Source organism: Odontesthes bonariensis, chromosome 24 (genome assembly GCF_027942865.1).
Source record: "Odontesthes bonariensis isolate fOdoBon6 chromosome 24, fOdoBon6.hap1, whole genome shotgun sequence".
NCBI lineage: Eukaryota > Metazoa > Chordata > Actinopteri > Atheriniformes > Atherinopsidae > Odontesthes > Odontesthes bonariensis.
Window position 1 is genome coordinate 21,431,226 of NC_134529.1, and position 13,815 is coordinate 21,445,040.

A 13,815-nucleotide genomic window follows, 5' to 3' on the forward strand; every position below is an offset into this window, starting at 1 on the left:
GAGACATTGCTGACATCCTCTTATGAAGGTTTTCCGTCTGTGACTAAACCCAACATTACCTCTGCCTCACTGCGTCTTTTTCTGAGCTAATGGGACACACGTTACTTCTCTCTCTCTGCCATTTACAGCTAATTAGGGAAAATTCAGTCAAAAACGGGGCTGAGGGTGGAAAAACAAGTCAATTTGCCACCGAAAATCCAACGCTCAAAACCATTAAGGTGCTTTCTCCAACATTTGTAAGTGTACAGACCCCCAAAAAAATAAATAAAAAAACAACAATGCATTAAGTTCGCAGACAGCCATTTTCCTAAGCATCGATTACAACAAAGCACACAAAAAACATTAAGTAGCATTTCTGATTTTTACCAATGGTCTGAGTACACGTAAATGAGATAAAAGGGAACAAAAGAGGAGAGTCTGACTCAACTTTGTCTAGAACTGTGGCACAAATACACCTTCATTTTCACAATCATTAGTTTAGCGTACATGGATGCATCAAAGGAGGTACGCTGTAAGCTTTTAACTTGTATTAACTCCCTCTTTAGTATCAGATAATGCTCAACTGGGACCGATATATTTCATATACAGGTAAAAAGTGGCATAATAACCATGAGTGAAACCGGCATGAATTTTCTTTCTGTAATAAACTACTACCTGTCTTGTCAGTGCCGAGGGAGTGCAGCAGCGTCTCCTTCTGATCCAGCCGCTGCAGAAGAGCCGCCTGTTCCAAGTCCCGGCTCTGCCTGAGGGCCTTCAACTGATCCCTGGTCTGCTGGTGCTGCCTCCTAAGGCGCTGATCCCTCGAGTCGCGCTCCCGCACCTCCTCACACAGCCAGCGGAGCTTGCTCTAGTTTGTTCCGAGACAAAAGTCTTTATTGCAAACTTGGGGAATCGAGTCCATACGGAGGTTTATGTCACCATAGACCTCATCTGATGCGCTCCACTTCATCAAAAAAATGCCGGATGAGTACTGCGAGCAGACTTTTTAGTCAAATGAGACTAAATGACTGGTTCAGACTGTGTCTAAGCCTTCTAAATCATAACATTGTATTACCAGAGAAAGGTTTGTCTTAAACAAGCAAAAATCTACCTAACATGAAATCTAGAGTTTGCTACTTTGTGATGAAGGTTTCCATAGTTTTTTTAATGACTGACAGTCACTCTCCTTTTATGTCGCATTGCCATCGCACTTTGTAGCTGCTCAAAGCACAACACGACGGCACGCTGCCACGTTTTTACAGTTTTTTTTCCCACACATGGCACAATACTAGGGCTGTAGCGATACACTAATCTCACGATACGATACACAATATTCAGCCAACGATACGATTTGATACGATTCGATGCACTTACATCATTTTATGGGGGGAAAAAAGAGAAAGTGTGATTTGACATGAATCGTCGCTAATTGGACTGGTGGTCCAATCTTTGAACCGGAAGGACAACACAGTCAGACAAACAGAAACAAACGAACATGTCACAAACGTGAGAGCTAAGCACTTTATATAACATTTTTTATGAAGTAATTTATCACTGTTTTGTATAATGTGACCCCCTGGCATTGTATAGTATTACCTTAATGTTCTGTGTTTTCACTAATTGTAACGTCTGACTTTTCAATAAAGTTTTCTTTGAAAAAATAAAATAAAATAAAAATCAATGCTCGCGGCTGAAAAATCGATACTTTATCGGGAAACGAAATATCGATATATATATATCGCGGTATAAATAAAATTGCTCAGCCCTACACGATACAGTGTTTTGGTCTGCATTGGTTTAACTCGACTCCCTCGTCCTTCCACGCTTGGTTTTCCAGTGCAGACAGAATCCCCTCGACATGGGCTGGATCTGCCGTTTATCATCACAGTTTGTGCGAAGCTGCTGCTGCTGCTGCTACTCAGAGATGAGGCAGCTTCCGCGTGTTTTTTGCGTCACACTGGTGCAGCAGACTCTTTTTTTTATCTAAAGTGACAAGTATTTCGTGGATATTACACTAAATGAGTCTGCAACTTGATTTTAGTTCAGAGGGCTATATGCTATGGTCTGCAATTATACTAGTTATGTAAACTATCAAAGACAGCTGTATTAACACTATGCTAACACCACCACTTCTTATTGAAATTGTCAGCACTGATGATGCGTTAAATAACGATGTTATATTGCATGGCAGATGCGCTTGTTTTTAACCTTAAAGTTGGTGTTGTTCAACTTATTCGTGAGTGCTGACCATTCAATTAAGCCAGTCTCTGCTCGAGTAATGGGGGAATTTCTGAGTCGAGCCCACCTTTGACACTACCACGATATCATACATTAAATTTGATGATCATCAACTGATAATCTACAGAATACGTTGGTAACTGAACTTTTTTTTTGGGAAGGGGGCAGCTGGTAAAAACAATTGACAACTTTGTGTCTTTTTCCTTGTTGTAGCAAGCTAAGGGAAACTTTCTGTACTTTTACTTCGTTTCATGTTGCACCACTTCTTCTTCTTCTTTTCTTTCCCCATTTAGTTTTATTGGCCTGAGGAGCATTTAAAACCCAATTTCATCCAGCTGACACTGTAAGCGCCACAGCAGGAGAAAAACGGGTGCGATTGGTCCACGAGTTGTTAACGCAGTCTGCGATTGGTAGACAGACTGGGCACAAAGCAGCTAGACGGCTAATGACCATACAAAAAAAAAAAAAAAGCAAAAACATTTATTTTCACTTGCTCCATCGGACAACGACATGACACTTTCCATTTGCCCAAACACAGAAATTTAGTTCCCCCGGGCAGCGCGTAACCACTAATGTTGAGCCCTTTATGAGCCTGGCTCACTTGGACCGTCGGCTGAGTAACAATAAAGATTAAGCCAGTATTGCTATCTACTACATACTGTGGAAAACCAGAAAACCGTGTTTTAATTTGTCTGGAGAAGAATCAAATAAATCTGACACCGACACAATAGTCAATCAAGCAGCCGGCATAAAGCAGCAGGTTTCTGTGTCTAGGAGTAAGCACGATGTTCTTGGTAATAGCATTACCTTACCTTTGTCTCAGCGAGCCAGCGGTGTGAATCCTTCGCTAATCCAGGTCTCTGGGAGATGGCCTGTTAAAGCAGGACAGAGTTAAATGCAAATGTGAGCATTCCTCCCATTTCTAGCATGCATATGCATTCATCTAGTTTTTTTTCATGAAATCTGAATACAATGGATGTTAGTCGTCTGAATGGACAAAAAATATCAATACAGAGAAACTGCGGGAGAAACAAAGTGGATAAAAATGTGGATGGACAAACAAGAAGATGGAAATCAGATGAAAGAAAGGGCCTCCAGTCAAACCCCTAACGTTGGTGAGGAGCAGCTGCCAACTTAAATTGCTGCGTGTGTGTGTGTGTTAAACAGCCCATCGCACAACACACACTGGCGCATGCACACCTTTGAGCAGGGGTTGTGTGTCATAAAAATGAGCTCAGGGACTGTGTTCCGTCCTGCCACGCAGGCTTGTCAGCATCAGAAATGCAAACCAACTGCCGACTTTTAATGGCCGACACAGACACCCGAGCCGCACATTCAAAAACAAAAAGACAGATATGCAGATAAGCACAGCTTATAAGCACAGCTTAAGCACCGCATAACTGAAACAGCCCGGGGCTTTTTTTCCTTTTTAAATAAAAGGAGCTAACACGTTATTTCAGCTCTTGGCCGTCTGCATTTTCACTGAGGACTGAGGAACAGGGTAGATGAAGTCAGCCGAAGTGTGAAGCCCTCTCTTTGCCAAAGTGTCGAGGCCACTTTGCGTCATACACGAGTTCTGCTGAACGCAAACACAGTTGGAGAGAGGAGATTCTTACAGTTCGACATATGCAAAGCAATTTTGCATATCTTTCCAATGGAGCGTAACTTGATTGGCTGCCGTTGGATTAAATGAGACAGGGATCGATTGCTTCTCCCTGTCTGGTTCTTTTTCCACTGACTTTTTTTAAGTAGAATTTTTTTCCACTGAATTTTTTTTTAGATGTTGAAAGTCTGATTTTGATGCTATAAAAATTCAATATTAGAAATTCATACTCAAATTCTGATGGCACAGGGGTGGTCGGTGGCGTAGTGGGTTAAGCAGCCGCCCCATGTACAGAGGCTTAGTCCTCACTGCAGCTGGCCCCGGTTCGAGTCCCGCACTGGACGGCCCTTTGCTGCATGTCTTCCCCCTCTCTCTGCCCCCTGCTTCCTGTCTCTCTCCAACTGTCCTATCCATTAAAGGCATAAATAGCCCCAAAAAATATTTAAAAAATAAATAAATAAATAAATAAAAATTAAAAAAAAATAAAAAAAATTCTGATGGTTACTGATAGGTCACTCAATTTACTCCGAGTATGCCATGAATTTGGGTTCAAAGTAGACCCAGAGAAAGCAAGAGAGAAGAAGGTGTTCCACTAATTTAGATGTTTTCCTGTCTGGAAAGACTTTACAAGAAAGCTCTTCCTCTAGCCCTAACTGCTTATCGTTCATCATTAACAGAGGAGAGTCATTTTTGTCAGCAGTCATTATGACATTTGGCAAAACTAAATTAATCACAGTAATCTGTGATGTCCACCGGGAGACGGTGGTAATCATACAGATCTCCTGTGCTTCTCTGTTGAAAACGTATCTGAAACATCCACGTTTTAAAATCTGTGGTGTCTTTGCACAAACATCCATATTTAAAGTTACCGTCCAATATAACGGCCGTGAAGAGAGTTGACACAAAACAGCAAGGCCGCTTTTTCATGCCCAACTACACCCAAATCAACACTGAAAAACAGCAGACTTATCAGGACCCTTTCTGTCCCGATCCTCAGCAATCAACACCGCCACCAAACAGGCGTTAAAGAGACTTTTCCTGCAAATGTTTACAGGTTGTCGCTGTGGCAGCTCAAAGTATGGCATCGGAGTGGTATTGCTGTGCAGAGCTCCCTGTCTGAGGCAGCGCAGGCCGTACGTCAGATCATGTGACTGTGTAGGAGGATGAAACACGTCTGAGCTTCTCGCTCGCGCTCCCTTAACTCTTACTTGAACCATCAAAGGCTGCTTGGCACAGCGGCAGACAAAACGGAGGTGAAACTGTTTGGAAAAACTTAACAAGTAAGCAGGGAGTTGAAAGTGCCGTCTGTGGGCTTGAAGCGAACAAAATGCCACTATTTTCTCAGCAGACCTGCAACTGCTCCTCTAAATATGCTGCCGCGTGGATCACTTCTGGAATGGGAGGAAATCTGTGGATGTGTTGTTTTTAAGGACGACATTTCCAACTTTCCACTGAGAAAAAACAGAAAAGGTGGCAAGATTTTGAAAAAAAGGAAAAGTGGCGAACGTTCAGGCAGACGGCAAAGAAAGAGCTTCTTACTTTGGTATTCATCTTCATTAGTCAGTTAACAGCAGAGACTGAAGAAAACGAAACGTGATAAGTGTCCACAGGAGGTGCGCAATCTCAATCTTACACGGAGTCATCTTAATCTGGCGTGTGATCAGCTCTTCAGTGGATAATAAAGGAGGAAACTTTTCACTAATTGGGACACAATCAGGAGACTCCTCAGCGGACGCACAACTTATCACGAGGTGTAATTTACCAACATCTCGCCGTACGTTGCAATATTCATCATGGTTAGAAATTCTGACTGCAAGAGAAAGCAAATCTTCCCTTTAATGTCAGAAGACAGATTGCCAGCAAATGTCGGTTTTCTCACGAGCAAAAAAGCGAGTCTGTCCTAGGGGTGGGCGATATGGGCAAAAGAAAATATCTCGATATTTTTTAGGATTTTCACGATAAAGACATTTTGACGATATTTTAAAAAAAAAATTAAAACTTGCATTAAGATCACAATAAAATGAACACAAGCATGCAAGTCTAAGCACACACGGCCGGTAGGCTACAGTGAAACTGCGAATGGCTCATTAAATCAGTTGTGGTTCCTTTGATCGCTCTACCGTTACTTGGATAACTGTGGCAATTCTAGAGCTAATACATGCAAACGAGTGCTGACCTTCGGGGATGCGTGCATTTATCAGACCCAAAACCCATGCGGGGTGCCTCTCGGGGTGCCGCGGCCACTTTGATGACTCTAGATAACCTCGAGCCGTTTCTCAGGCTACTTCTCCCTCCGGAGAGGGAGCCTGAGAAACGGCTCCCACATCCAAGGAAGGCAGCAGGCGCGCAAATTACTCACTCCCGACTCGGGGAGCCGGTAGTGACGAAAAATAACAATACAGGACTCTTTAAATCCTTTAACGGGGATCAATTGAAGGGCAAGTCTGGTGCCAGCAGCCGCGGTAATTCCAGCTCCAATAGCGTATCTTAAAGTTGCTGCAGTTAAAAAGCTGGTAGTTGGATCTCGTGATCGAGGTGACGGTCCGCCGTGAGGCGAGCTGCCGTCTATCTCCCAGCCCCTGCCTCTCGGCGCCACCTCGATGCTCTTAGCTGAGTGTCCCGCTGGGTCCGAAGCGTTTACTTTGAAAAAAATAGAGTGTTCAAAGCAGGGCGTGGCGCCGTGGTAAGGGTAGAGGACCACTGGCGCCGCACTTTATTGATTTTTGGCGATTGAAAAAAAAAAAAATATATATATATATATATCTATCTATCTCGATATTGCAAAATTACTCATCGTCAAAACAACATTCACGATAATTTCGCAAACGATACATATCGCCCACCCCTAGTCTGTCCATAAAGATTATTTAGCAAGTCTCGACAAAGTTGCGACTAGATCGAAGCGATGAAGGTATGCGTGACGGCTTCCACTCAGACAAAAACGCAGCCGTATCCAGACCTCACGCCGTGAACAGAGGTTTAACTAAATCTGTGGGACCAATTGTAACTCCGATCCTGGACAGTGGCTCTGCAGTAAAAAGTCAAAATATGAGATCTAAACCCACTACAGGTAGATTCAAACAAGAGCCTTCTTTTTCTCTCAACATTCCTCAACAGCAAACACACAATTTTCTTCAGTTTTTCTTAAAAGGAACCCTCACGAACAAGACTTTTATGTTGTAATTACATATGTTGTAAAAACTTTTTTTTTTCAAAACTCCTTCAGGCTCATCACATATTTTGAGTTAAAGTGTCCATGATGGACTATGGACCGATTTATTTAATAACTTCATATTGGCATTTTCTGCCATCGTTTTAAAGGAATAGTTCGCCTCTTGGCACTATTTTCTCTCCCTTCGTATCACTCCATGATTGCCACCTGTGCGCCTGTTTCACGGTGTTTACTGCTCGGAAGCAGGGGACTGCTCGGTCTGCACGATCTATACAGCACGCAGTGATACGAAGGGAGAGAAAATAGCGCCAAGCAATTGTGAGGTCAGACTTTTTCCTGGAGAATGATTTTGTGATGCAAATGTATTACTCTTTTGAACGCATATTGTTTTGAGAAGCAAAACGCTTTATTTCTTAAACCCCAGCCAACAAGCCGGACTACTTTCGTCAATGCCAAAACGAGGCCGGACCTCGGCTCACAGTACGCAGTAGGGGTAAGTCAATGTTCATAAACGATATTGCTAGTATGGAATGTCATACAGCTTCATGTCAAAAGAGGCAAACTATCCCTTTAAGTTCAGAGCAATGTGGATGCAGCCTAATTGCTGGCCATACCCCTGCTGCCAAACACACCGTCTAAAAGTCACTGTTACCCACAGAAAGCAGAGGGAAGCAGGGATTCCAGCCTTGCTAGTCTTGCAGAGAGCGCGATTCAGTTTTGTTTCAAAGGTTGCTACATTTTTCGCTGGTTGCTTTACGGCAAAGCAAAATGAGCTGAACGGATCTGAAAAGAGATCTGAAAAGAGGTCTAAAAATAGCTAAATCTAGTTGGCGTGACTGCGTATTGATCCTGTGTGTTATGATGTGTCGTGAGGGTGCGAGAGAGGGGCTGAATCGCAGCATTACACACAGCTTAACAGCCGTAGATTTCACTACTTTGGATTGTAAAGCATAAAAACACGCGAGTGGGCTGTCCCTGTAATCTGATAAGCCATACAGATCATATTAGTCAGGGTTCCATTTGACTTTTGCCATCTTTACACATGCAGTAGTGCCTCTTAAGCAAACAGGGGGTAACACACTCCTAATAAAAGCTTTTAACTGTTAATGATCACCCTCATTAAGCCAATCGCTGGTAAGTTTGACTTCTTTTCCTACATGACGGATAACAGATGAGCCAAGGTGTTGGCTCGCATGTCTGAAGGCGTAACCACTGGACCAGAATGAGAAATCTATAGGAGCAGATCAGAGCAGGCTGGGTTAATTAGCCCAGAGCAGCAGAGGAAAACTAGCTTCAAGCGTGTGTGTGTGTGTGTGTGTGTGTGTGTGTGTATGCCATTTATTTATCAGTGCATTAGGAATTAGATGCTTCTGCAGGGCGGCTTTTTCCCTCCTTTTGGACAGCGCTGAAATATCATTGCATGGGTGTATGGTTATATAGTACATTTGTAGTATATATTCATTTGTTCTGTATGCTTCATTAGGGTTGTCACGATACTAGAATTTCAAACTTGAAACCTACACCCAGGGAAATAATCAACAGTCTATACCAGGGCTATTTCAACTACAAATTCAGTTGGGCCAGACACTAAGTGGCATCTAAGCTGCAGACTATAACACATTTTAAACCAACACATGTATTTAAGAACGAACCTTTCCCATGTACGTCAAAAAGTACTCAAAAAGCTATATAAAAAATAAAAATAAAAAACACGCTGGAGAGTAGCAACACTTCTTTCCCACTTTTGAAATGAATAAATGTTTGAAATAAAGGCGTGAAATGTCTTTAATAAATAAGGCCACAGTCTTCATCATCAATGTTCGAACATCTGGACTACAAGGCTGCTTGGGTTCTAAACAGACAGTTTACAGAAAGAATCAAACTTCTGTTTCATTCTGAGGGGGAAATGTCACAAATGTGACTTTTTATGAGAAAACCAAACTGGATTTAAATCTCACCCTTCAAGATAGAACAGCAGTGTGCCATTTCTGTAGGCCAAACTATCTGTTCCTGTTCGAGATGGAATAAATATCAATGTGTGCTTTTGTGTCGAGTCAAGTCATCAGGGTGGAGACATCTGCGTTTATTGGGATACAGACTCCTCTACCGACTGATGAGGTGATTCTTGCCGTTAAAAAGCTGACGCATCATTGGCGAATCATCAGCGTAGCTTTACAAAGGTCTTGTGTTTAAAGTTTGAGGTCAAGTCATATTCACAAGTCGCACCTAGTTGTCTCCAAATTTGGCGGCAGGATACATCGAAGTGTTCTCAGTCTGGAGTCGTGGTGAAGTTTAGAATAACAATAATGCAGGGTTAGTTGTATGCTGACGGCAGCTGTGAGTGAGGGGGGGGCTTTCGGCCCGAGTGTGCGCAGTGGTGCCGTGCAAAGTTGTGCATCAACTGGAGAAAAGGGGGAAAACAGCACCGTTGGCATCGATACTGTTGCAAATGAGTATTTAAGCGTACATTTAAGCATCTGATAATTAGTTTCTGTTTTTTTCCTGACACCGCCCCATAGACGACACATAACCGATAACTTGATACTGGACATCAGTTCGATCTGGCTTCTCCAAATATAAAGTCTGTCATACCTGCAATGGGTAAAAAAAAAAAAAAAAAACTAAAAACAATAAAGGCTAAATGGACTACCACAAAATAAAACAACATGTTGGACAGACATAGGACCCTGCAGCTGTTTACCAATGCGAGCCACAAGGATAAAAAGCAAAAACCAGACTCAACAAACTTTCTCATTGCTCATTTTGTGCACATCCGAACCAGCAGCAAATAAGGCTTCACATCATGCCAGTTTCTGTAGGAGCACACAAATGTAACAAAATAACTGCATTTCTGACCATTTGCCCGCAAACATAAATTAAACAAGTGTTTAGATGAACACATCTGTGACAGTTCTATCTGATCCGATTTCCTGCATCAACAGAAAAGCCAGTTAGAAGCAGCAGCAAGAGGCAACACAGTGGAACAAAACAAGACTGCTAAAGAAACAAAGGTCTCCCTTCTCTCAGTAACTCTACAAACTGTAGAGACCTGTTTTCAGAAAGCACTGACAGACAGCCAAAGTTAGTAAGACTCCAGTTTGCTTGTTTCTTTTCCTAATAACGGCGAAAGGCCAAATAAGAAGAGACAGAAAGAGACACGCAGCTTCAACCTGAACACGAAGGGTGCAATTCGTGCGAGTGAGCTCCGGAGAAGCCCAGACAAAGAGCCAATTAAGAAAATTCAGCATCTTGTAAATTAAAAGCCAAGTAGTGAATAAGGACCCAATCCTTGTTTTGTACCCTTGTTGTCTAAATTTTCTAAATGCAGCTTTAAACACAACAGCGGGTCATCAAGACTGCTCAGTGGATCACTGGCTCCCCACTCCCACGCCTAGAGGAGATCCACCTTTATTACCTGTATTATGTTCTATACTTGTGACATTGTAGCCGCTACAAGCGATGCTGCCAAACGCAATTTTGTTGTATTCTTGTGGGATGACAACAAAGCTTCTTATTCTTCTAAATGACCAAGTTAAAGGGAAAAAAAGAAACCATAAGGAAAGGAAATACCTGTAGTTTGTCTTCTCCGTTCACAGCCAGGCTTCGGCACGCAGAGTCCAGCTCCTCGCCCAAAGATGAAAGGAGGGCCTCTTGCTCGGTTTCCATTTGGAACACTCTCTTCTCGGACTCCAACGCACGTCTCTGCTCACCCGACCTGACCTGTGGAGAACAGCAGAGAGATGCTAATCGTTGCAAATGATCACTTCCTGGGGGTCTCAGCAGCGCCATTTGCATCTTACAAGACATTGATTTAGAGCAGGTTTTTTATCTATCTGAGTACGCAGTATTTTTCTTGCCCCTACAGACAGAAAACTTTAGACCTCAGAGAGGCAGTCGGTTTTCTTTAAAAAAAATAAAATAAAAAAATAAAAATAAACATAACTCGGAATGTTTCCTTCCTGGGCCAGGAGCTTTAATAAGTTCAGGATCTCTACCAGGACGAAGCCAATCGATATATCAGAGGACAAGAACCCGGTGATCAGTGCTGGCTTGGGACTGTGGTTCATTATCCTGTCTCTGAGAAAATAAAGCTCCCATGTTACATTAAAAAGAGCCTGTTTTCTGCAATCAACCAGTATGAAATCAATACATGCTCCCGTCTTATCAGGGCCCTGTCAGGAAGGTGAACCGAGCTCAATACTTCATCAGCGTAAGAACACCTAAGGACAAATTGAAAAAAAAAATACTCCTTATAATATAGCCTATTAAACATTGTTTAACCTTCGAAGTTTCCTTTGTTTTAAATGATCACGCAACCTTACCAGATCAACTAAATTTCTTTCTAAATTCAGGGTTTTTTCTTTTTGTTAAACTGCAACTTATTTACAAAGTATATCCATAATATTTTGTGGAATAATAGATTTTACGAGACATGAGCTCAAAAGTCCAGAGGAAAAGTAGCAAACCTGCTAAGCACACTTTTTGGGGTTGTTAACCTGCGAGGTGCAGGTGAAAAACATTCAAAAACACAGCAGATGAGGTTGCGGCTTACTTTTTCTCCCAGTTCCTGTTTGAGGAGCTGGTATTTTCTGTGAAGAATTGAACGTGCCTCTTCCTTTGAGCTCAGCTGTGCCGCCAGCTTGTCGCACTCATCCTTCATCCTGTCCAGCTTGATCTGCAGCGCCCCGCACAGCTCCTTGTCCGACGCTGCGTCGTCCTAGTAGAGAATGGACGGTGAGAAGAGATTGACATCATTTGAGATCATCGAGGCTGCCGGGTTTGTCTGGAAACACAAGCACGCGGTACTTTCAAGAGTCATCGTTTAAAAAATAAACCTCGGCTGCGGAGATCAGATACAATAGAGCATGCCCAATTCACCTGCGCACCTCAAACACGTTTGGTGGCTCTTAAGATTGTTGGACAAACAAATTAACAATGTCATCAGGACTAGTTTTTTCCAGTTGCGTCTCCTGGCCAAAGTTGAATTGTTTTTAAGTTGTCATGACCTTGAGAAAGCCATCCATGCCCTAATAAGTTCAAGGTTAGACTAATGCAATGCACTTTATGTCGGCGTCTCCCAGTCTTCTCTCAGTCGCCTTCAACTTGTGCAAAACGCTGCTGCCCGTATTTTAACCAACACTAACAGACATGTGCACATCACTCCTGTTCTTACCTCCCTCCATTGGCTTCCTGTCCTTTATAGAATTGATTTTAAACTTTTAATGTTTGTTTTTAAAGCTCTAACGGCCTCGCCCCATCATATTTATCTGAGCTTTTAACAGTCCGCAATCCTGGTAGAGCTCTGAGGTCAACAAATCAATTTTTGCTGGAAGTGCCCAGGTCAAAATACAAACCCTGGGGTGACCGAGCCTTTTCCCAAAGCTGCCCCCAGGCTCTGCAATAAGCTCCCTGTCGAACTGCGTCTTATTTCTGACCTGGGCCTCTTCAAATCTAGGCTAAAAACCTACTAATCTAGGATTGCTTTTAATAGCCAGTAGTATGATGACACTTTTATCTTATTTTATCTTATTCGATTTTGTTGTATTTTATTGCTTTCACTGTTCTTTTATTGTATTTACTCATTCTTCTCTTTATTTTTTATTCTGTTGTTAAGCACTTTGGTACATCGTTAGGATTATCTGTAAAGGGCTGTATAAATAAAGTACATTTACATTTACTGACAGGCTGAATTCATAATTCTGTCATTCTGTGCTGTGCAAACAGACATAATTGTGTAATGAGCCAATAGAACATCTATGGCATGTGGCCCGGTGCAACTTCTTGTCTTATTTTCAACCGTCGCTGCTCCTGAATTCGCTTCCACACAGGTACGTAGATCCTTGCTGCCATTCCACAGCAGCTCCACTGCGGTGCTTCAGTTTTTGTTCTTTCCTTCTTTGCCTTCATTAGAATGCTGTCGCACAAACACATCTGCAATAAATGGCTGAGGAGCGGTGAACTACTAAGGCAGAGAAATAACCGGAGCTATACGACCCACAGTCCTGTCATCACAAATAGTTTTAGGAAAATAAAAGTAGTCGTGATTTTTATAGTTGAAATCTGAGTTTAGTCGCTTTAAAAAGGTACAGCTATGCCGCCTGCTGGCATAAGCTGGCAGGCTAGTTTAGGCTTTATAAAAAGAAAAGAGAGAAAAAAAACTGTTACACCTCATTCTGACTGAACGCGAGCGAGCGATTGATACAAAGTGATTAGAATGCGTACTTTTCAATCAGCCTTTCCTGAGCGATGTCGCTCAGTCCAGCGATGACGCAGACCCCTTATAAAAATCGCCCGCGCCGTCTCTATCTGGACGACATTTCGCGGCGGCGGCCCGCCCCTAAACACTTCTTATTGGTTGAAATGAAGACGCTGCTTCCTGTTGACCAGCTAGTTAGCAACAAGCTAGCATCATTCAGGGAATAATGGACAAGGAGAAGCTGATCTTTACCGTGGAACAGCACCCAATGGTTAATGACCCCAAACACCCGTACCACAAAGATCTGAACCAAAGGGAGCCAGAGAACTCGGTGTTTCAAGTGAGTACTTTCTGAACCAATAGAATCACTCCCGACAAAATCGTCACGCTACATATCAGAACACCCTCGCGAAATTTCATTGTCGTATCGCGTCAGTTTCGCTCGCTCGCTTTCAGTCAGGATTAGGTGTTATAGGGTTTCCTATGAACTATGTAGGTAGTTCAGCTGATTTCAAGACACTATATCACAGCTCAAAACACACTCCCACAGCCTGTGATCTGTGTAGGCACATACAGACCCTTCTTAATAGTGCTAGCAGGGGCACTTCATTCGAGTCACATGACTGG

The 13,815-nt window shown here is 42.7% G+C and overlaps 1 protein-coding gene across 2 annotated transcripts in view; it reads right to left on the minus strand.

The window, feature by feature from the left end:
• cep128 (centrosomal protein 128) overlaps positions 1–13,815 on the minus strand; it is a 50,546-nt gene that overhangs the window by 15,993 nt on the left and 20,738 nt on the right. For both annotated transcript variants that reach the window (XR_012768888.1, XM_075459090.1), the window contains exons 16-19: positions 11,545–11,709; positions 10,563–10,712; positions 3,030–3,089; positions 655–847 (exon numbers count right to left, since the gene is read on the minus strand). Coding sequence is in view for 1 of the 2 variants with exons in the window: in XM_075459090.1 (XP_075315205.1) it covers positions 655–847; positions 3,030–3,089; positions 10,563–10,712; positions 11,545–11,709 (568 nt within the window). In the remaining variant the exon portion in view is untranslated. The remainder of the gene's footprint in view (positions 1–654; positions 848–3,029; positions 3,090–10,562; positions 10,713–11,544; positions 11,710–13,815) is intronic.